This window comes from Oryx dammah, unplaced genomic scaffold, assembly GCF_014754425.2.
Source record: "Oryx dammah isolate SB20612 unplaced genomic scaffold, SCBI_Odam_1.1 HiC_scaffold_29, whole genome shotgun sequence".
In the NCBI taxonomy this organism is placed as follows: domain Eukaryota; kingdom Metazoa; phylum Chordata; class Mammalia; order Artiodactyla; family Bovidae; genus Oryx; species Oryx dammah.
The window spans coordinates 83,138,003-83,162,680 of record NW_024070213.1 but is presented as its reverse complement, the minus strand read 5'-3'; the positions used below and the strand labels follow the sequence as shown (position 1 = coordinate 83,162,680).

The following is a 24,678-nucleotide window of genomic DNA, read 5'->3' as shown; positions in this document are numbered from 1 at the left end:
TGTACATAAACCAACAAAAGTACATGGCCTTCAGGCAGTTTTGAAAGAAACTCAAGGAACCGTTGCAGAAGCATTGACTCAGATATATAATAAGTAGCTGTTGTGCTGAGGTACCAGTTGAATACAAATGTAAATCAATGCCTATACTTAAGAAAGCTTGAGGGGCTTTGCAGTGAGACTGAGCCACATCTCCAAAGAGGCAGCCTTTTATAGTCTTTAATAGGATTGGCAAACTTTTTCTGAAAAGAGCCAATCGTAATTTTGTAGACTTTGCTACTGTCGACAAAAAAATAGGTCACAACCTGAAAGTAGAGTTATTTTATTTGGTGGGAATGTTTAGGACTCTGAGCCCAGGAGGTAGCATCTCAGTATTTCTGAGAAAACTGCTCCAAGGGGGCAGGAGGGGAAGCCAGGCTATATACAAGTTTGCAACAAAGGGAGCAGGCAGTCTGAAGTCAAAGATCAGCTATCAGGTTAGGGCATTTAGCGTTCTGTGTCTGGGCAGACGCAGGCCTCGGGGCTCGCTGCCTTCACTCCTCTCACGTGCGCCTCAGCCATCTGGGGCCAGCCCTGCTTCCTTGCTCGCCTTGCTGCTTGCTTCCCCTAGCTCTTCAGCAGTTATCGCAAGGGGTGGCAGCATCCGCTGGATCTCAGTTGTGGGAGTCCTCATTCGCATATAGAGGCCAGAAATTGCTGATGGCTGTGTCTTTTCTTGTTGATTAATATGTCAGGAAATATTTTCATTTCACACCAAGTATGTGGTTTCTGTCATAATTATTCAACTTTGCTATTGTAGTGCAAAAGCAGCCATAGGAAATTCAAAGAAATGAACATGACTGTTCTTCAACAAAACTTTATTTACAGAAAATACTTAGCCAGCTTTTGACTGCTGGCTTATAAAATAGATAGAATCCACCTTAACACATGCATCACTGAAAAATAGCCTTTTTTATGATTTCTTCAAGGGAAAATAAAAATATTAATAACATCCTTAGAGGGAGTATCAAATTTTTGAGTAGTTAATTGGAGGTGCTTCCTGGTTTTATTTAAGACGGATTTGGATGGAAGACCTGCATTAATAGTAATGGTTAGCATTCGATGCTTGTGGCTTGTTATTGCTAGGCAGTGTCATAAGCACGGATTTGCTTATGACAAAAGTTACAATTTTTTTTGAATTCTCAGTCATAATGGGAGAGAATTCTAAAATCAGCTTGGTTTGGAAGTTGTTTGTAGTAGTGTTTCTCAGGCATTACTGTGATATGAGTCTTACACAAAACTTGATAAAACGCAGATTCTTCCTCGCTAGCTAGGGTGTTGCCTGAGGTATCTTGCATTTGTGGCAGGTTCTCAAGTGATATTGATCCTGTCCTTCTGAGTAAACATCAAGTGGGACAACAACCTACGACTATCTGAATATTTTTGAAGTGTTCTATCTCAGCAGTTCTGTCGTTCTAGTTACTCAAGTCTGAATACCGTTAAGTTATCCTGGGATCTTCTCTAACACATATGCCATAGTCAGTCTATCCTGGTGGCTGTATTTTGAAAACGGCTGTAATCTGAGCACTTTTTATCACCCTTGCTTCTCCTTTTAGTGCAAACCATTGTAATCGCCCCCTCTAGATGAATGCAGTGGTCTTGGAGCTGGCCTCTGCTTAAAACCTCCTGGCCCATCTCACTTGGAGAAGTCAATGTATTTACCTTGATAAGCTGTTACATGATACCTAAAGAATAGTACCAATAGTATAACAAATGTGCATGTAGGCTGAGTGAAAGGTTTTCCTTTTGTTCTTGACGTTCTATGTTTATTAAGGCAGACTATGATTGAAACCGAGTTGAAATTTTAATTTTTAACTTATTAAAACCTTTAAATTATTCTATATATGTTAGTTTCTGGTTGAGTTTTGAGTCAAAGTATGGGCCCTTGCATTTCTCCCTTAGGTTAATAGAGAATTTTCCTAGGCAATATATAACCTTTAATGTAGAAATTCACAGGTTTACATTATTGAAAAATCTAATAGAAAAAATTACTTCATACACACATGGGTGACTCATAAGTGATGAACTTGGTGGTTTCTTGTGCCTAGATACTCCAAAATATATTTGAATAGTTCTTTGCAATTGCTTGTCTTGCAATAATTCAAGAAAGAATTCTAAAGTGTGCATGTGTGCTCAGTTGTGTCCAGCTCTTTGTGACTCCGTGGACTGTAGCCTGCCATAGAATTTTCCAGGCAAGAATACGCGTGGGTTTCCATTTTCTCCTCCAGGGATCTTCCCAACCTAGGGGTAAAACTGGAGTCTCCTGAGTCTCTTGCATTGCAGGTGGATTCTTTTACCACTGAGCTGCCTGGGAAGCCCTAGAATTCTAAGAGTTGGTTTAAAAAATAATTTTACCTCATAAGTTTGTTCCCCTTAACTGACAAATTAATTTTCCTTACTGTTTCTCATTTTGTCTCTTGTAATCACCATTTACCTAGTCTTCTAGGCCAAAATAATCTTTACTCCTTCTCTGTATTTATGTAGTTACCAAATATTGGAAATACTTCAGCTCTTTAATTTCTTGCTTCTGTATAAATTTCACAGCCAGTTACTCTAACTATGCAAACATCTTTCCTTCTAATCTCTCCCCACTATAATCCATTCCATGTTTTGCAGATCATTCTGTTAAAAGATCTGTGTATATTGTTTACATCATGTCAATCTTCAGAGGAATCTATAAGATTGAATCTAAACTTCTCAGTCAATCACTAGAGATCCATCTATGATCTAGCTCAGCTTGATTTATATTGCTCTTCACTGTAATCTTTCAGATGAACGTCTTGCCTTACATGCCCATCCCTCCTCAATATATACACACAGTTGTACTTTTACTACTTACTTGTAGCTGTCAGATTGGCCTACCTATATGCCATTTTATTCGTTCATTCTGTGTTGCTGCTTAAATGTGTTTAAGCTTCTTAAAATACATAACCTATCAACTTTAATAAAAACTCCAGTCCAAACTGATCTCTTTTCTCTAAGCTCCAATTGTATTCATGTCTGTACCACAAAATTTATCATGAGTCTTTGTTACTTAATACCTGTAATAAGGCTTCTTTCAGAAAGACTGTGCTTGGTGGCAGGGAGTATAAAAGTATACTGAATTATCCAGAAAATTTACTGACTTGATTCATATTTTATTTTTTTATGTGTAAAATAATTTCTTAGAGTTTGGGATTTTAAAAAAATTAATTATGTATATTATGTGTACAAGGCAAACATAAAAATTCTGTTATCATTCATCCTGTAGGAAATCCTTTTTCAAGGAGAAATGAAGAAGAAAACTATATATACTCTAAATGTGGGTGATCAGGACTATGAAGATATGCAAGGTAACTTAATTTTTATAAAGCTTTTGTGTTGAAAGCAAAGCTTAGTGTTTCCAAACTGTTAGCACATATTTTTTTGTTTACATATTTTCGTTGTTCTTAAACTCTGAAATAGCTGCCTAAATAGAAAGTGCACACTTTTTTTTTTTACTCTTCTCATGTCTTGTTGCAATCAGTCAGGGTTTTTAGTTCATTGAACTCTTTTTATTCTTAAATTTTTGCTCCCTGCTGATTTCAAATGACATTTTTTTGTTCAAATTTTTTATCATTATTGTCTTCTTTTTGTTTGTTTGTTTTCTATTCTCTTTTTTCTTTCTGGGGAAAAAAAAAATCTTTAGTGAAAGTCTGGAGAAGGCAATGGCACCCCACTCCAGTACTCTTGCCTGGAAAATCCCAGGGACGGAGGAGCTTGGTGGGCTGCAGTCCATGGGGTCGTGAAGAGTTGGGCACGACTGAGCGACTTCCCTTTCACTTTTCACTTTCATGCATTGGGGAAGGAAATGGCAACCCACTCCAGTATTCTTGCCTGGAGAGTCCCAGGGACCGGGGAGCCTGTTGGGCTGCTGTCTGTGGGGTCGCACAGAGTCGGACACGACTGAAACAACTTAGCAGCAGCAGCACCAGTGAAAGTCTATTGGTGGTAAATGCTTAAGTGTTTTTAAATTTTATCCTCTTCTAAGCTTTTCAAAGAATGATAATACAATTCTGGATTGATAATTATTTTGTCTCTTAGCACTCTGAAGTTTTGTTTTTTTTCCCTGTTTGGGCTATTTTCTAGTTTTCTTACTAGCTGTCAAGAAATGTCCTTTCAAGTTAATTGTCATTCCCTTGTAGATGATCTGTCTTTTTCCTCTTTTTGGTTTTAAGATGTTTTTTTCATCTTTGATGGTGTACAGTTTGGCAACATTGTTTCTAAATGTGAATTATTTTCTTTTCTCCTATTTAGTATACCTAAATAGGAGAAAAGTGTGTCCTTTATCTGTTGGATTGTGTTTTTTATTTGTTTTATCATTTCTTAGCCATTACTACTTTAACTGTTGCCTGCCCTTTACTCTCTTCTTCTGAACCTCAGTTAATGTGTTAGACTTTGTTCTGACCTCATTTTCCAAACTCTCTTTCACAGATTACATCTCCTTTTCTGTTTCTTACGGTCTGGGTAGTTTCTTCAGTTTTTCAGTTCTTCTGGTTCATAGATATTTTTTTCTTCTGGGTCTAATCTACTGTTTAGCGAACTCTAGGAGATAGCAAGGACAGAGAAACCTGATGTGCTACAGTCCATGGGGTCGCAAAGAGGCAGATACAACTTAGCAGCTAAACAACAAAAATGTAATATTTGAAAGTTCTAATGTTTGAAGCCATTGGATATCTAAATAAATTTATGATGAATATAGTATGTAAAATATAAAAATAAATCTAAGCACATTCTTGTTTTGCTGATTCTTACTCAAGTCAACTTATTTTCTTTGGCTTGGTGATGTTTGATTATGAGGTGTGGAATCATGAGGGCCTAAATTAGGGATGTTTTCATTCAGAGGATTTATATGTATTTGTTTTTTTTCTGAACCCATGCTGGAACCACTTTAACCCCATGTGAGGGTCTTGGCTTAAAAGGGGAATCTCCTATGGTCAGTTTCCCTACCTGGGTTGGTACTAAAGGTTAGTCTCCAGATCTAAACACTAGTATGAACATGTGTTCTCAGGGTGATCTCAGCTTTTCCATTTGCTTGGCATATACTGGTCACATTTCAGCTGACTGTTTCTTTATTTTTGTTTTACTTTATGTCACATCTTGGAGTTTCTTTCACTTTTGAGCAAGCACTGCTTGCTTCTTGTGTGTTGGTTACATTGCTGGTAGGTGTTTAAATGAGTACAAAGCCTAAGGGGTATAATTTTTGGCTGTATCTATTCAGATTACAGATGTACAGACACATTGGTCTAGAAATCCATTTTTAAGAATTTATCCACTGATACACTGTTAAAAGTGGGAAATAAGTTTTTCACTGTTTGCAGTAGCCAAAGGTTGAAAACAAGCGATTGTCCCATCTTTAGATTGAAACAACAACAAAAACTCAAACTGGTGTGTATGGTATTCTAGCATTTGTCTGAAGAAGGAGGTTTAAAAGAATATGTATTAGGATTTCTTTGTCTGTGCATTCCATTATGTCTTTGGAAGAACACAGAACAAGCTTAACAGTTGTTACTTGTTGTGTTGGGTGGAACTGAATACATAGAGATGGATTTGCTTGGGAGATTTGTTACTATAACCTTTTTTAAATTTTTAAATATTTGAACTATATGATTATTGTTTTAAAATTAAACTCATGAAAAATTCTTTTCACTCCTCCTTAAATTTAAATTAGTAAACACTGGAGGTATTGTGCTCAAGAAGTTTGTTTCTTATAGTGTATCTAATTGCTTTGTAGAAGGAGGGCCCTTTAGAGTATCAAGTCCATCATACTACCAGAAACATAAGTCATTTGATCTAGAGAAATTGAAAGCATATATGACTGACTGCTTTACTTTATAGGTGAAGAAAACAAAGATAATATTGCTACCACTGGTGTGTTGTACAGTGAAGCTGATAGATGTCCAATATGTCTCAGTTGCCTGTTAGAGAAGGAAATTGGTTTTCCAGAAAGCTGTAATCATGTCTTCTGCTTGACCTGTATTCTTAAATGGGCAGAGGTGAGTCTAAATATTAAATATTATTGTATTTTAATTCCCTAGCATGATTTCATTCTACCTACAGACTTGATACTGCCTTTCATAAATTATTTCACAGTAATGTGTTTTTTTCCACTTAGGACAAATGTCTCTGTATTGCTCCAATTTTGTTAAATATACTCTTCTAAATTTTATATATTCAACTTTTTGTGCTTTTGTAATACAAAAATTATAAATGCATACCTTAAAAAAATTATTGGAAGATAGGTATTTTTTTCTGGTAGAAACACAGTAATTCATCTTCAGTGTTCTTGACCCTCTTGTGATTGTATCTGCTTACTACTAATAATGCTTTCTCTCTGCTTTGTGTTTTATATTTTTCAGAGAATTTTTATATAGATTATTAAATTTCTTCCTTATATCCGCCTTGTGGGATAACCAGAACAGATGTAACAGTGTCTTTCCATTTTACAGATGAGGAAACTTGGATTCTGTGTTCCTTAACTTGGCCAAGGTCTCATAGCTTAAGAGGCAGAAATAAATTTATAACTGCATTTTCTAATTCCCATATTATGAACTAATTTAAAAGTTAGAGATATTATTGAGGTTCTTCATAGATAGTAAATGATTGAGAAATAGAAAAATTTGGGACTTTTAATGTATTATGTTGATAGAGTTTGTGCCAAATAGATCATAATGCTACTGTACAGTGAGTATTCATTATGAGCCCTATAGTTATGAATTGTGAAATAAAAACTTGTCACACAGATCATGCTATATTTTTTGAGTTAGTAATTTGTCAGTGTGTAAAAGTAAAGGAAATAAAGCTTAAAAATATTTTTAGTATTAGCTGCATTCAAATTATTTGTTGTCCTTAAGCACATTAGAATTAATTGCCTTTTGCATAATTGGGGTTTTCACAGATCTGTGTCTTACCTATATTTCATTAATAGTGTGGAAAAGGTAACATAACTATACTGACTATGGCCAAGATCTGGGAGGAGGAAAAACGGATTTGTTATACCATTTGAATTCATAACAGTATACTTGAAACAGTTCTAATTAGATAAAAGTCTAAACTGGTCTTTGGCAGGAAAGGACTCAGGATAGGTGAAAATGTATTTTGGGAAAAAATCTTTTGAGTTTAATTATTTAGTATAATTCTGAACAGTCCTGTGTGTTTGCAGGAGTGTTTACTAATGAAATGAGAATGCATGTTTTTCTCTGCCACCCAACTAATGATCTCATCCGTGTTAAATTTGTGCACCACGGTTTGCTCTGTGATTAGATATCTTAAAAATAGAAGCGTTTTTGCTTCCAGTAGAGAAACAGTTACTAGATGGGCAGAAGTCTTCAATTTGATGCTTTTCGTAAGATTGTATGCAGTGACCACATTATAGGGAGGTTCAACAACCGTGATTTGAGTGTGTGTTTTTCTCTGGAGATTAGAATATATAAAATAGACTTGATTCACCTCCTTCATTACACTACATGTATTTTTGATACAACCATTAGCTTTATCATGGTGTGTAAGTTCAGGTTTCTCTAGAGTGTGAATCTTAAAGTGGTACTACTAGGTTGTAGACTATGTACATATTCAACTCTACTAAATAGTGCTAAACTTGTCTGTTTTTAAACTCTTGCTGAATATTTTTAGGTTGAAAATACTTGATTATATACATAATGTTACCGTCAGCACTTTTCTCGCATGTAATGTCTTTCTTGTTTTGTGTTACTTCTTTGGATATAAACATTTTATTGAAGCAAATTGCTTTAAAAAGAAAATACTTATCTGCTGTACTACCATTAATTGTGTTAGAGAGTATGGGAATTGCGATATTGTTTAAACAAAAGTAGTTAACTTTGAAAGTAGAGAATAAACAGAATATTTTGAATTATTTCATTGTCCATAATGGGAATAGCATACATCAATTAAATAAGCCATTTAAATTGAGCAGTAACAAGAACACAGTCTTCTAATAAAATGTTCAATATAAACAATAAATGAATACTGGTTAACAAATCACTTAGGATTTGAACTAAATTTTCAGTTTGAATCTTTTATTGGTATGATAAAAAATTAGATATGTTGAGGTATATAAGCGCTTTGACAAATAGAAACAGATTTCATATTCACTAGTGTAGTTATTCATGACCATTGGTTATTAAGATGTCTCTTCTCATTTTCCTCAGCCTCCTTCTATTCTTAAAAAGAGGCATGTAGTTTACTTTGGATTTTGGTTTTAGCAATAAGTGTCCATATTCAGTCTCTTAGTAACTGGCCAAGCTTGTGCTAATAAGGCTTTCATACATATTCTTTCATTTAAATTACTGTGTTAATGGTTATTTGTTATTCAGGGCAAGGATCCTGAACTCTTAATTTGTTTCTAAATACTTCAAGAGATAGCCTGAAATAAATATACTTTTTAAAAATTGACCCATAGTTTTAAATTTTACTAATGTTCACTTCTAGTAGGAAGTTAGAAATCAAAAGTGAGATTTACAGTGATTGGAAATCTACATAAGAAAAAAGTACAAAATGTATTCAGGGTCACCTTCCTAGTCTTCTGTCTTTCTGAAGTTCTGCTGAACTATCTGAGATTTGTACTCAAGATTCACTAAAGTATGATTTGGAACTGTTACCAAGAACCAAGAAGAACTCATTTATTTACTGTCACCATAATATTTTAGGCATTGAAGAAATTCTCCGTAAGAAACAAGGAGAATTAAAGCATATAATAGTCTAGTATATTTATTTTGGACACACTCCTGGAATTTCTTGTGTTCTTAAAATACCTACATCCAAAGTCACTATTAGTTTCAATTTCTTTAAGCTCTAAAATTTTGATTCTGTGGTTATTTAAAACAAAAGCTAGGTGAGGACTTTAAAGTGAGTAAGAAACTGAATTTAGTTGCTGGATATTTCATAGCATCTACTTTACCTAGGGCAGAAAGATTCAGAATAATGGAAATGATGATCTTCATGGCCATTAGAGACACTAGAAGAAATTGAAATTAAACATGTCTACTCTACTCTGTGTTTAATTTCAAGGATCTCAAGAGATGGTAAACCTGTTGGTTTATAAAATAAAAATGATTTTGAAATAGAATATTAATCTAAACAAAGATATAGTAATTGGCACGTTAAGAAAGTTGAAATTCTTGCTATTTTAAAGCATCAGTATTAGAACTGAGAATCTGGAACTAAAGAATCAATACATTAAACTTTACCAGCTACTTAGAAAGTTAAGTATTTTTACTGTGAGCAAAAATGCAATCTAAATATATTGAGGACATTTAGTTTACACCTAAGTTTAATGTTGATTAGTTTGCACATTTTAAAGAAAGTAGATAACTAGAAAGGTGAAAGCTAGAGTAGTTTGACACATGGCTATCGTATTCACAGCCAATCATAATTATGATACTCAATAGACAATAGGGTAAGCTGCACACACACACACACACACACACACACACATACATGTTAAGAAAATAAGATTTATGGTTTGACAGGTTGTCAAGAAGTGGTTAAAATTTTGACCCTTAAAAGGTTAAAGTTTGAGGACTTGGAAACATTTCATGTTTGAAGTGTTTAAGGTTTTTTTTTTTTTTAAACTCTGTCTAAAGGAATATGCGATATTATGATTAGGAGGTTCTTGATATCCACTGGGGTTCTTTTAACTTTTTTTTTTCTTTTCACTTTTAAGTAATGTAAACATTCCCCTTATTTGTAAAGTAATTATTAAATGTGATTAACTTTCCTACTATAAACAAATTATCCTCCCTCAACTTGCTGACAGCTTTAGTTTGAGAAAATAAGGTTAATGAAATAAAAATTTGACAGTTGGCAAGGGTATGTTTTCTCTCATGAGACTAGAAATGAAGAGTCTTACTGTGGTGATATATGGTTTTTGAAGAAGTCAGACAACAGTGTTCAATGCAGACAGGTGAGGAGTATATTTTTGAATTAATAATACCAAAAAAATCAAAATATGACTAGTTGACTTATATCTTGACTACTGATGTGTTTTATACATATGTTCCCTTTAAGCAGCGGGTAGAAAAATTAATATATCATTCTGATGATTAGATTATTGTTCAGTAACATAATTCAGCAAAGTTTTATTACCTGGATTTTCCCAACAGTTTTTGCTAAAATTTAATCTTTCTTTATTTCTGAACTAAACCAAATCTTTAAATAGTTCTCAGTGAACAATAATTTAAACATATCTGAGGAGCACTACCATTAGTCCTTATCTTTATAAAGCATTGTTTAATACATTAATTCATTTAATTATTGCAACTTATGCAGTAGGTGATTCAGGGCTGTTTGTCTTCATCCTTAAAGTAGATTATAGAGGTTGCTAGTTCTGACTTCTCCAGAACTTGAATTTGTGACTGATTATTCCAAATTCCCAGTTGTTTTCACTCTGTAGGTTAATTCTTTGGTATAACCTTTGGTAGAAAAAGAATATGTTTATATTGTGAATGCTCATATCCAAAGCATATATATAATAGATTTTCATTTAATATTCTGTTTTTACCAGTTGGATGTATATTTGTGTATAGTCTAATTTTAAATGTCATTATTTGTAAAATGATTTATATAGATAGTTTATGGGATTTCCTCTTTTTGTGCTAGAAAAAGAAAGTCCTAACTATTAAATGTCAAATGGAAAAAAGATTAAAAGTAATTCTATCCAACTGTTGTAATACATGTTTAAGAAAATGAAAGTTTCTTTTGAGTAGTTAGAGAAACTGTTTTCTTGCTGTTAATTTTATCACTGACAGTCATTTGTCTTGTAGGGATACATTCCTGAAAGTGGGTTATAAAGAACCATAGTTTCATTAATATGCATTGACAAGGACTATCTTGAAAGAACTGGTTAAATGTGGTAGTGTATATGTAGGCTGACTACAGGTGAGCATTTTCATTAGGGGTCCAGACTACGTATCTTGGGACCATCAAGGCAAAAGGATAGGTCCTGGTGAATGGCTTTAAAATAAGCATCAACCTGTGATAGTGTAATTCCTAAATCACTTTTGTTGATTTTGAACTGGAATTTTATATAATATGCTCTATTTAATAGTAAGAGAGATTGATGTTTTAGAGATTCCCATGGACAGACAAACCTACCTAAAGCATAGGTACTGAGGTTTAGTCTTTAAGCATTTACCTTTAACACTTGCTTCTCTCTCTCTAGGAGGGGCTATCGGTAGGCAGCCTTTGTGATTGAGGATAGAGCAGCAGCAGGAAGCAAGAAATATTAGAAATCAAGAATCCTGAATTCCCAAATAAAGGAAGGTTTCCTGTTCTTACATTTAAATATGGGTTTGTCTGAGCTGGGAATTTACAACGCTTCAGAATACTAGGGTATGTTTTACTGAAATCATTAGGAAGATTATTTTTTCTATTGAAATCGCCTCCTTAACTGCTACAGCTTTACTAGAGAGCATTCACAGTAAAATGTATGCTCTGTTCTTATAATACACGTTCATTGTAAAGTAGTGATCAAATTCTGTTCATTTAGTAGCTGTATCACAAAGTTGAATGATATTCTATTACTTTGACTGTGAAACTAATTAAATCAGACACTTTTAAAATTGTTAAAATAAAAGTCATTGTCAGTTAAAATAGGTGAATAATTAAAGAGTATATATATATCTCAAAATGGTGAATAACCAAAGTGTATTTATTTTTGTTGTAAACTTTGGGATGATTTTCTTCAGAACTAAAAATACATTAAAGCAGAATTAAGTGTATTTTTAAATTTCATTAGTTTTAAATGTGAATTTTTAAAACTACACAACTTAAAAACTAAATTAGTTGTTTTAGTGACACAAACTCAAGATTAGAATATCTTTGAGAATTTCCGAATATCTGCTGGATTATGAGGATAAAGAATACTGAGGAATACTTTAAAGTTAGGCCAGTGCAAACCATTATTTAAAACCTTTTTTCCCCTGTTAAAGCTATTTGATCGTCATAGATATATATTTTATGCTAATGATGGTGTTTTGAGCTTTAGCATATGCTAATATAAGGTACTCTTATAGTTTCCTTAGAGTATACATTAAGGAAAAATTAAAGATCCACTTAATTTTTTAAAATGTTAACATTTTCTTTTTTCGTTTAATTCTTCTTTAATGACTATTTACTGAAGTATGCTGTGAAGACTTAGGATAACTGAATTTTCTGTTTCCCCTTTGAAATGCTTTGCTTAACTGCTTTAAGGTCAGAAATAGATATTATGATTTCTCAGTAGCCATAGCAAAAGATATTTTGTCTATTTTAGATAGCTTATTTTCTCATATATGCTTTTTTTTTTAAAAAAAATCTGGGGAGGATAACCTGTTTTTAAGAATTCTTTCTAATGGCTAAGCCTGAGCCAAAGAAAATCTATTATTTTCTAGTGTTAACTAGATTATCTTTAAGAAATATAAGTATATACAGATTATCTTAATATATAGCAGTAGTTTTCCAAACTACTACTTTTTATTGTTTTTTTCTTGTTTTTTAAATAGCAGTGAAACCTTTTCTTCACATGAAACCTTACACATATCCATGACAATTATGCTTACAGAAAAAAGAACAAAACCAAAATCTTACTTAAAACTCTTTATTATCTGTAAGAGATCAAAATGGAATGACTCAGGTTAGAACTCTGATACTCTGAACATGGTAAAGGAAAGAGTGCCATTTAGCTGATGTCAGCAGAGGAAATTTAATAATGAAGAAAATGAGATTGTGTAATTTCAGAGTTTTAGAAAGGTTTGGTGTATCTGACTTATATCTGATATTTAAATTCCTCTAACACAGTGACTGTTTTTGGATCGTAGTGTTACAACTTGAAATATATAAAAATAGTTCAATGTCCATATATGTCATGAACTTTGAAAAGTCCAATTAAAACATCATTAACAATTTTTGTCTCTTACATGTATATGTACTTCATATTGTGAGTTTTCGTTAGTGAACCAAGCTTTTTTATTATTAGTGCTATAAAGCCAGTTGACGTCTGGAAGACTTTACATAATGCTTAGTGTATGCCATTAATTCCTGCAGAAACCTCAGAGATTATTATTATCATCCCCATTTTCACAAAAGAGACATAGAAAGGCTATGTAATTTGCTTAACATTAAACATGAGGAAATGGCAGCCCACTCCAGTATTCTTGCCTGGAAAAATCCTGTGGACAGAGGAGTCTGGCGGGCTATAGTCCATGGGGTCACAAAGAGTTGGATGTGACTGAGCATCTAAGCACACGCATGCATAGACAGGGCAGAATATGAAAATAGACAGTAAATCCAGAGCCCTTACGCATCTATTTTAATAGGTTTTTTTTTAAATGAAGGAAGCAAAATTTTATTATTATTTATGTATTTAATGAATACTTACCTAAATTTGCCTTTAAAATAGAAAATGCATTTTCAAACTTCAGTAAAAGTAAGTACTTGAAGATTTCCACGATAGAGTATTCTTTTGAGTTATAAATGTGTTATTACAACTTCTAGGCTAAGACATTTTATGCAGTAAATGCTAATATAAACAACAGTCACACAGTTATGATGCTGAGTTCTTTGAACTAGAATTGTTATTTGCAATGCATTATTTAAAAGGTATGGGCAGCTTTGTTGCTCCTTGTAGTGGTTTTTTAAGGTCAAAGTTTTCTGAAGGGAAAATAATAGCATCCTAAATCCATGGTACTTGGAAGTAAGCTGAGGTGGGTTCTACCAATCTGAACTGACTTAATATAGTAAGGAAGGTCTAATTCAGATAACGGTGTAAAGCATTTGATCAAGGCCTCTCTACTTAGGAAGAGAAAAATCACTTTTTAGCAGGGTAGTAAAAAGTAATTCAGTTTATGTTTTGGCTGCTCCCAAAGTAGCTCACAAGCTTTTGTGAAAATGTATTATATGATCAAGGGCCACACACATTCTGTTGTGCTTGCACTTGGTTTATCTTGGTTTGTGCCAAAGTCAAGAAAACCAAAATCACATTTTTCCACTAGGGAATATAGGATTATTTATCAAAACTTGATTATTGTCTTTTCTTTTAGACTATTACTATTAAGTTGTTAGAATCCTGATTTACTTTTATAACTGTAGGTATTAAAATATCACATTTTAGTATGGGCTTCATAGACTGCAGAAAGTTCCCTTTTACCCTAGTAGATGACATACTTTATCTTAAAATATTTAAATAATATAAACCTTTCCCTATATAAACATTTAATAATACTACCAGAGAAACTGTTAATTAAGAGTTGATGCATATTTTGAAAGTACAGGAAATAATACTTGTGTCAAAATAAAGATTTAGAATTACAGAGTGGGCAGAGAACAATTTTTCTTAATCTATAAAGAAAGCCTAATGCAATTTGTAAAAGAACAGCAAACTAATAAAGTTAGGCAAAAGGCATGAATAGATGGTTCAAAGAAAAGGATCATTTAAGAGCCCTTAAATATGAAAATATTTTCAACTTATATAAAAGATATAAATCAAAACGGGTATGACATATTAAGAATGGGGCAGCTGTGAAATAGTAACATGAGCCAATCTAAGAATTACCAATCTAAGATAGGTAATTAAGAGAAATACAACATTCAGTTTAGCATCTGAATTTTATATTTAAAAGATACAACGTGTTACGTATAAACTGATATCTCCCAAAAGATACGTAAGAAACTACTTCTGAAAAGGGTACCTATGTGACTGAGGGAGGAGTGGAGAAATCTTTCCTTTTCTTCATATCTACTTTTTTTTCCCTTTTAAATTGCTGGTGCAGCTGCTTATTCGGGGGAAATACTGGCTTAGAATATTTAAATCTGTGATGGACCTATCCAAGCCATTCCTTTTACAGCTTATTTAGAATTTCTCAAGTGCTTTGGATCAAAGAACTAATGATTTCAGCCCAGCTTCCTTTCATTGTAGCTGTAGTTCTCAAGTGGGGAGCAGGTCTTAATAGGTATTATCTTGATAACAGCGATCTTCTTTTTCTTGTTCATTGTATTCCACTTATTTAGCATACAGTAGTTGCTCAGTAAATGTTTGAATGAATTTTTAAAAACTACAGTGTTTATTTGTGACATGACACGGATAGAAAGTGTTTCATCTTTATCTTTGAAAGAAGAAAAAATTGTTTTTCTGTTGTTTCCTATTCCAGTGAAAAACTTACCATAAATGTTATAGTTTAATTTTGACCTATTTTAAAGAGACATTTGTAAAGTTATAATTTGTTAATGATTTTTCAGACACTGCCTTCATGTCCTATTGACCGGAAACCTTTCCAGGCGGTGTTTAAATTCAGTGTATCAGAAGGTTGTGTTAAGGTAAGGCTTAGAGTTTATTTTGCAGAATGAACTGTGTAAACTTAATTGAGATGATTTTGCTTTAATAGATACTTGAATGTATTTGTGAATTAACTAAGTTTAATGTGTTTAATTTCCATTAAAAAAATGAATGGGATATTAGATTCAGAGACAAACCCCCACAAAAAAGTCCAAAGTACCTGAAAATTATGTTTTCATGAAAAGCATATAATGTTGAGAAGATTAAACAAGTAAAATTAAATATAAAATGGTTTCTTTGTTCTTAAGTGCCAGTGGTACTTGAAGGAAACGGTTTAATTAGAGAAAAATGTGGGAGTTTGTGAAAATCTTGAGAAGGATGAGGACTTCTCACAGTTTCACAGTTGTTATGGGCAGATAACTTTTCTTTGTTAAGTGCAATTTTATTGTAATGCTTAATCTTGATCACATTCTTGAGATGCACACATCACACTGATGTTATTTGATTATGAACCATAATTTATGATTTGTATTCACATTTATTTTTGGCTTACCAAAAAAGAAAGAAATAGAAATAATTTTCCTAAATTGAATAAAAAATGAAAAGTGGAAAAGAAAGTAGCAAGTAAAGTGAAATGTGTGGTAAAGAGATTTCTTGATGTTATTGCTGATAAATCAGGAATGGTATTGTAAAAATGAAAGTTAAAAATGAAGATATACAATATATATAAATGATGCCATTAATGGGAAAGACAAACTTCCCAAGTAGCAGCAAGACTGGTTGCTATTTTTGTGAGTAGAAGTGGGTATGTAAGCAACGTAAAACTATTTAAACATTAAATATGCCTACTGTAGGTGTTTATAATTTGTTTTGATTATTTTCTCCAGATAAGTCTTGACATAAGGTACAAATGAGACTACAATTCAAATAAAATGACATATGTAAAAGATCCTGCATGTTTAATTGTGTAACTCTGGACATTATGCAGATTAGTATATATCTTCAAGAAAAGAGAAAACATATATATGTGTGTGATATTATAATTAAAATTATAAAGCATAACTTCTTTGAAAGACGTGTTCTCTGTTTTTCTAGACTCTGTATGTGAGTGTGTGTGTATATGTATATATTATGTTGTGTGAATTAGCCTCCAAAGATACTCTGTAAAATTTTGTTCTGTTGCTTGTAATAAAATGTATGTTTTATTTAATAGAATTTGAATGTTACTTAAAAGTTTGGGACAGTGCTAATCTAATTTTGTTAAACTTAAAATGTATTTTTTATCATATGTGATGTTATCTATATACTCTTAATATCTTTCTTTGCCCTTTTACTTCTTTTGAATCTTTATTATCCTTTCCCTTTACAATTAAACTTGCATAAGACATGCACAGTTGCTTATATTTTCAATCAATTGTTGGACATCTCTATCTAGAATACCAAAGGAGTCTAAACATTAACAAACCCCAAACTCATCTCATTCCCAGCCCCTCTGCCAACCTCAGTTTATGGTACTGTAATCCCGGTCACCCAGATCAAATGCCTCTGGAAGTTTTCCATTTTTTCTCTTTTCATTATTTTTGCTTCCTCTTTCTGCATGGTGTCTTAAATTCATTCCATTTCATTACCTCTCTGTAGACCCTCAGGCTGTCTGTCATCTAGATCTGTTCTGCCAATAGAAATATACCATCAATACACACCACTCTATAAACATTTAGTAGCCACATTAAAAGAACACAAAGAAACAGTTAAAATGAATTTTTATCTTTTGTTTAATCTAACATTTAATGTATTATTTCAACATGTAGTATCAGAATTGTTATTGAAGGATTTTATCTCCTATTGTTGTTTTCATTGAAATCTAGTATATATTTTACACTTACATCTCTTTTTAAACCAGCCACATTTTCACATGCTTAATAGTATATGGTTAGTAACTATTGTCTCATACAGTATAGTTCTACACTATTACAAGAGCTTCCTTCCGGTTTCCTGGCTTTTATAGTTTCTCTTTAACTGGTTCATTCTCCATATCACTGTCACAAAAAGCAAATTTGATCATTTTATTCACTTACTTGTAAACCTTCATTTATTTTCTGATTTCTATAGAATTATTTTCTCTTTCAAGGCCTTTACTGTCTGGTTCTAATATATTACATCAGTTTCATATCCTGCCAACTTATTCTTATTAGCACACTCATAACTCATTTGCATGCCTGTCTCTGACTTTTTTGTTTCCCCAGAGCTTAGCACAAATACTCAAGTTTATAGTTTAGCATACTTGAACTAATAAGCATATGTATTTGGGCTACACTTTCATTTAGACGGTATGCTGCTTTAATTTTTTGTTCTTTCAAGGGAAATGTATAGGTGTGATCCCATATTATCACTCTAAATAGATGATTTTGCTTTTCTCACAGGTTCAAGTAAAAAGACAGTTGAGAGAAACAAATGACAAGAAAAATGAAAGCTCTTTTAAGAAACTGCTATCCTGTCAGGAAAATTCTAAAAGCTGTATGAGGTTAGTGATGAGTTTCAGTAATGGAATCCAACTGTCTAGAATCAGAAGTTAGCAAATAAGAAAAAAGAGAGTACTTAAAAAATGATGTGAAATTTCAATGTATATAATTCTTTTAAAGCATTCCCTTGATAATTTAAGGACAGATCAGATGAAATCTGAGAATATAATTTATTTGACCTTTGTCTTTGATGAATTCGTTTTTTATTTTAGTTTTTCCCTAGTTTGTTATAGATTGATACTTTTAAAAGATAAAAGTTACAGCTATGTAAAAAAAACAAAACACAAGCCATTATGGATAAGCATTGGTGCACAGCCCACATTTTGAGTAACTGCTGTACTATTTATGGACAGAAAATAGAAAGTAACTAATGATAAAGTACAACATTCTTCATGAGACTGTTGTAATTGAAACTATTATTTTTCTCCTTTTGCTTCTTTGTGTTGTAGCAGCACTTGCTAGTACTGTAACAAATGTTTATGTTTGAAAAAATTTTTAAACATGTTTGGATTTCTTAGCTACTATGGTTAAAACATAATTGCCTAAAAATACTTAGAACTCAAGTTTAACAGGTATTAAATTGAATTAGTAGTGTACTGGAGATTTATTACTGAAAACAACTTGTTGTAGTACTTATAAAATTAACCCCTTTTTGATCTGAACTACATTTAGAGCTGCCGCAAAGTTGTATTAAGTCGATATATTGTCAAATTCATAGCTAAATCTATGGCTCATTAGTCCGTTTCATCAGAATACTAATACCGTAAGAGAGTAAATGTATTACAAAAAACATTGACAATATTCCTTGAGATTCACTGAATTGTGCCACTTATTTATGACTCTGTAGCTCTCTAGATCTCAACTTTTGGGAAGTTACAGACTTCTTTAGTAATCTGAAGAAAACTGTAGAGAACTTCTACCCAAAAAGATACATCATAAAATATACTTACAAAGTTCGTAGATTTTAAGGGATTTGCGGAACACTCAGTTCAAGAGCCCACCCATAAACCCAAGTTAATAACTTTACTAGAGCAGATTTTATGTACAGTGTCTTTTAATTAATTTGAGTCAGCTTTGACTCTTCCATTTATGTTTGCTTAGTAAATAACACATTATCCCCAGGCATAATGAAGAAATACCTTTTGCTAGCTTTATTCTTCATTCATCTCCTATTCTTGGCTATGGCAATGTCATAAATAGGCATTTTTTTCAGAATTACTCAGTCCTCTTGACTCCTCCTGAGAGTGCAGTGCTCATTATTATGTGACCTGTAACAGGGTCATACAGTGGGTCGGACACACCTGAGGTAGTCCACATGCTTAGCTGTTTTTTCTCAAGGACTTGTGGTTGAGGGATGGTAAAAGGAAGTAACAGATGCAAAATAATAATTTGCTTTTGCCCACCAAGTCAAACCATTAATGATTTCTCTCACGGTAAATCTGTCAGTTACTAGATTTTTACTGTACATTCTTTCTGGAGTCTTTAGGATGTTTTTTAGAATTCCTCTCATTAAGGCTTATATTTATAAGATGTAGGGCTCATTTCCAACACTTAGGAGATAACTCAATTGGTGTTGACTGTCCCTTCTAAAGATGTAAGACTCCTCTTTCTGATACTTTCCACTAGTTGCAGGGAAAGGGATTGCAGTAGTGTTTTGTTTCATGTTAGTGAATCTCCTTTGTAGTCATTGGAGTGGAGAGTGGCAGCTAAGTGGGGAGTTTAACTCATCATGCTTTCTTTGCTAAAATTTAAAACTTGGTGCATAATAGCTTTCATTGTTGTGGGCAGCGGATTGAAAATAAATGAGCAGAGTAACAGTTTTCTATTATTTCATCTCTTTATTGATCTTTACAGAAAAAAGATCATAGGAGAAGATCTATTAAGTGCAAAATTTTATGGCCTGAAGATGATACACAGTGAGTTTTTCCTTGTATGATCTACATTTTTTTCTTTGTTTCTTACTTTAATGCTTCTGCCAAAGTTCTTGTAAGTAATATTTTGGCTTGGAAAACAGTCATACACAACAGAACTCTGCTGAGCTCTGTGTACATTGTATTCAGTTCTACATAAACTACTTTCATGGAATCATTTATACTGTTTCCTGCCCTTCTTATTTTCCTGATCAACTGGGAGGAAGGGAAGGGGTCAGTGAATAAGAGAGAGAGAGAGACTGAGTGTGTGTGTGTGTGTGTGTGTTGGAAAGGAAAATGAGAAAAGGGTATTTTCCAATTACTCGGTTAGCAGCCTACATTGTGGTCTTAACTCGACTCATTAGTGCCGAAGTCCTTAGGGGAAATGAGATAAAATACCTTGTGGGCCAATAACTGTAAGCAGTAATGAGGGAAGTCTAACAGTAAGAAGTTAGTCCGCAGTTCCCAGAGGAAGTTGTGGTTTGGCTTCAAGCCACACTTAATTTGAAACTTTATTTAGGAATAAAACATTGCTCACCTATTTACCTATGCACTATGTTCAGTTGCTCAGTGGTGTTTGACTCTGCAACCCCGTGTGCGGTAGCCCCCCTAGGCTCTCCTGTCCCTGGGGTTTTTTAGTTGAGAGTACTGGAGTGGGCTGCCCTTTCCTCCTTCGAGGATCTTCCAGGCCCCGGGATTGAACTCCTGTCTCCTGTGGCTCCTGCCTTTGCAGGGTGGATCCTTTACCACTGAACCACCTGGGAAGCCCACGTATCTGTTTGAGAATATGCCTGTCTTTTGTTGTTGTCTAGTGTTATGGTTCTCTAATACAAGAAAGCTTTGCAGCACGACCTGAGAAAAATGTCACTTCAGTGCTTTGTGGCTCCTCTTTGAAACTTAAGCTGTTTATTTTTTTTCCAAAGAGCACTTTACTATGAGCTAATTGTAAGCAGGGAGAGGTGAGCATTTATTTTCCATGCTAGGTTACAATTAATTTCTATTTATAGATAGATTTAATGAATTCATTGTTCTTAAAACTAAATGGTAATCAACTTCATTTTTTATACATTTGAATACCATGTTTGGGTGGTGTTATTGTTTTTTTAATTTGAATTAACATGGTCTCTCAGAATTACAGATAATCCCAGATTTACAGATTAATAAATATGTCTTTAATAATTTACTCTTAAAGTGAAATTTCACTAAAAGAACTTTAATGGTTAGATAAAAATTTTTCTTTAGTTAAAGAACTTTAGATATCAAAATTTCTTTGTTTTTCTGGGTAATTGCTATAGATCAGCATTATTTTTTATTGAATAGCCTTTGTTTGGTAGCTCTAGAATCGAATATAAAATTTACTGCTCAGGAAGATTAAATGACATTACAGGTTTTCTCTAGGTAGTGTAGCGCACTCTTACTATGATAATCTTAGTTTTAAGACTGCAGTACTTTTCTTTAAGTGTGCGTCTCCTGCCTGGGCTTATTTTTAGAGAGAGAGAAACATAGGCAAATCTTTGACCTATAGTGCTTGAGTATAGTGAAGGCCATTTATAAGAATCTTTGATTCATTTAAATTTGAGTTTTGTTTTGCTATTCAGAATATGGACTACTAAACAAGGTTTCAGTGAACCTTCTAAACCAGTTCAGTAGTTAACTTTTCCCTTCCTATTAAGATACAATTGACATATACAACACCAGTTTAAAGTGGTCAGCATAATGATTTGACTTACATACATGATGCATCATAAAATGATTGCTGCAGTAAGTTAGCATTCATCATCTCATATAGATGCAACATTAAAAAAATAGACAAACATTTTTTCCCTTCTGATGAGAACTCTTAGGATTTAGATGGACTCTCTTAACAACTCACATGTATAATTAACAGCAATGTTAATTATATTAATTATGTTTACATTCTATCCCTCAGTCAGTTCAGTTGCACCATTGTGTCTGACTCTTGGTGACCCCACAGACTGCAGCACGGCAGGCTTTCTTGTCCGTCACCAACTCCTGGAGCTTGCTTAAACTCATGTCCATTGAGTTGGTGATGTCATCCAGCCATCTCATCCTCTGTCATTCCCTTCTCCTCCTGCCTTCAGTCTTTCCCAGCATCAGGAGTTCTCAGCATCCAAGGAGTTGTTTATATCAGATGGCTGAAGTATTGGAGTTTCAGCTTCAGCAATGATCCTTCCAATGAATATTCAGGACTAATTTCTTTAGGATTGACTGGTTAGATCTCCTTGCTGTCCAAGGAAATCTCAAGAGTTTTTTCCAACACCACAGTTCAAAAGCATCAATTTTTCAGCACTCAGCTTTCTTTATAGTCCAACTCTTACATCCATACATGACTACTGGAAAAATCATAGCTTTGACTAGACAGACCTTCGTCAGCAAAGTTATGTCTCTGCTTTGTAATATGCTGTCTAGGTTGGTCATAGCTTTTCTTCCAAGTAACAAGTGTCTTTTAATTTCATGGCTGCAGTCACCATCTGCAATGATTATGGACTCCAAGAAAATAAAGTTTGTTACTGTTTCCATTGTTTCCCCATCTATTTTCCATGAAGTGATGGAACTGAATGCCATGATCTTCTTTTTTTGAATGTTGAATTTAAAGCCAACTTTTTCACTCTTCTCTTTCACTTTCATCAAGAGTCTCTTTAGTTCTTCGCTTTCTTCCATAAGGGTGGTATCATCTGTTTATCTGAGGTTATTGATATTTCTCCTGGCAATCTTGATTCCAGCTTGTGCTTCATCCAGCCTGGCATTTCGCATGATGTACTCTGCATATAAGTAAAATAAGCAGGGTGACAATATATAGCCTTGATATACTCCTTTCCCAATTTGGAACCAGTCTGTTTTCCATGTCCTGTTCTAACTGTTGCTTCTTGACCGGCATACAGATGTCTCAGGAGGCAGGCAAAGTGGTCTGGTATTCCCATCTCTTGAAGAATTTTCCACAGGTTGTTGTGGTCTACACAGTCAAAGGCTTTGGCGTAGTCAATAAAGCAGAAGTAGATGTTTTTCTGGAACTCTTGCTTTTTCAGTGATCCAGTGGATGTTGGCAATTTGATCTCTGGTTCCTCTGCCTTTTCCAAATCTATCTTGAATATCTGGAAGTTCACGACTCATATACTATTGAAGCCTGGCTTGGAGAATTTTGAGCATTACTTTGCTAGCCTGTGAGATGAGTGCAATTGTGTGGTAGTTTGAGCATTCTTTGGCATTGCCTTTTCTTTGGGATTGGAATGAAGATGGACCTTTTCCAGTCCTGTGACCACTGCTGGCCAAATTTTCCAAATTTGCTGGCTTATTGAGTGCAGAACTTTCACAGCATCCTTTTTTAGGATTTCAAATAGCTGAACTGAATTCCATCACCTCCACTAGCTTTGTTCGTAGTGATGTTTCCTAAGGCCCACTTGACTTCGCATTCTTTTGACTTCCTTTGTCCAGTTCTCCTTCCCTCACCACTTGCCTCTGGTAACCACAAATCTTATAATTTTTTCTATGATTTTTGTTTGTTTTGGAATATAATTGACCTACAATATTATATTAGTTTCTGTCATACAACTTCATGAGTCAGTATTTTTGTACATAGTAATCACCATAATAAGTCATTACCATCTGTTATTATATGAAAGTATCACATAATTATTGACTATATTCCCCACACTGTATGTTTCATTGTACCTCTTAATCTCCCTCACTTGTATCTATCCTCTCAATCACCTCCCCTCTTCCAACAGCTTTGTTCTCTGTATCTATGACTGTTTCTGTTTAGCTGTGGTGGTTCTGTTTTTTAGATTCCACATATAAGTAAAATCATACAGTATGTCTTTCTCTGTCTTACTTATTGCACATAGTATAATTCCCTGCAGGTCTGTGTCTGTTGTTGCAGATGGCGAAGTTCTATTCTTTTTAGTGGCCAAGTAATACTGCATTGTGTGGAACGTGTATGTGTGTCTCAACTCTTCTTTACTCATTCGTTTGTTGCTTGGCACTTAGATTGCTTCCATATCTTTGCTATTATGAATAATGATACAGTGAAACATGGGAGTGCATATATCTTTTTGACTGTTTTATTTTCTTTGGATAAATGTCCAAGAATGGAATTAGCAGATCATATGTTAGTTCTATTTTTAATTTTTTGAGGAATCTCCATAATTTTTATCATAGTATCTACACCAAGTTACATTCCCATCAACAGTGCACTGGGGTTCTCCTCTCTATGTCCTCACTTATTATTTGTTATCATTTTTAATAATAGCCATTCTTAAAGGTCTGAGGTGATATCTAATTGTTTTGACTTGTATTTCCCTGATACTTAGTGATGTTGAGCATCTTTTCATGTGCCTGTTGGCCATTTGATTGTTTTTTGAAAAATGTTTGTTCAGATTCTCTGTTTATTTTAAAATCAGATTCTTTGTTTTTCTTTGATTTTGAGTTAAGTTTTTAATTCTTTATTGGATATATTGGTTTCAAGTAAGTATCTTCTCCCGTTCAGTTGGTGGCTTGTTCATTTTGTTGATGTTTCCTTCACTGTGCAAAAGCATTGAAGTCCCATTTGGTTGGTTTTGTTTCCCTTGTCTGAGGAAGCAAATCTGAGAAAATAAAAAAAAAACTGATGTCAAAGAGCTTTACTCTTCTAAGAATTTTTAATTTTCAGGTCTTACATTTAAGTCTTTAATCCATTTTGATTTTATGTTTGTTAATGTTGAGAGAAAGTTGTTAAGTTTGACTCTTTCTCCTCTAGTTGTTTAATTTTCCCGTCATCCTTTATTGAAGACTGTCTTTTCCCTGTTGTATATTGTTCCCTTCTTTGTTATAAATTAATTAATTGCCCATAAGTATGTATACATTTCTGGATTCCCTGTTCTGATCCACTGGTCTGTCTGTTTTGTATCACTACCATACTGTTTGATGACTA

General features: G+C 33.5%; 1 protein-coding gene across 3 annotated transcripts in view; it reads left to right on the top strand.

Annotated features, from left to right (window-relative positions):
* The window catches only part of LOC120857922 (protein SCAF11-like), a 92,677-nt gene that overhangs the window by 36,666 nt on the left and 31,333 nt on the right, over positions 1 to 24,678 (top strand). For 2 of the 3 annotated variants that reach the window (XM_040233817.1, XM_040233816.1), the window contains exons 3-7: positions 3,287 to 3,368; positions 5,893 to 6,050; positions 15,286 to 15,363; positions 17,743 to 17,843; positions 19,696 to 19,757. In XM_040233817.1, the coding sequence (XP_040089751.1) occupies positions 3,308 to 3,368; positions 5,893 to 6,050; positions 15,286 to 15,363; positions 17,743 to 17,843; positions 19,696 to 19,757 (460 nt within the window). In that variant the 5' untranslated portion in view covers positions 3,287 to 3,307. Of the gene's footprint in view, positions 1 to 3,286; positions 3,369 to 5,892; positions 6,051 to 11,233; positions 11,404 to 15,285; positions 15,364 to 17,742; positions 17,844 to 19,695; positions 19,758 to 24,678 lie in introns of all 3 variants that reach the window. The other variant, XM_040233818.1, reaches the window with a different exon arrangement.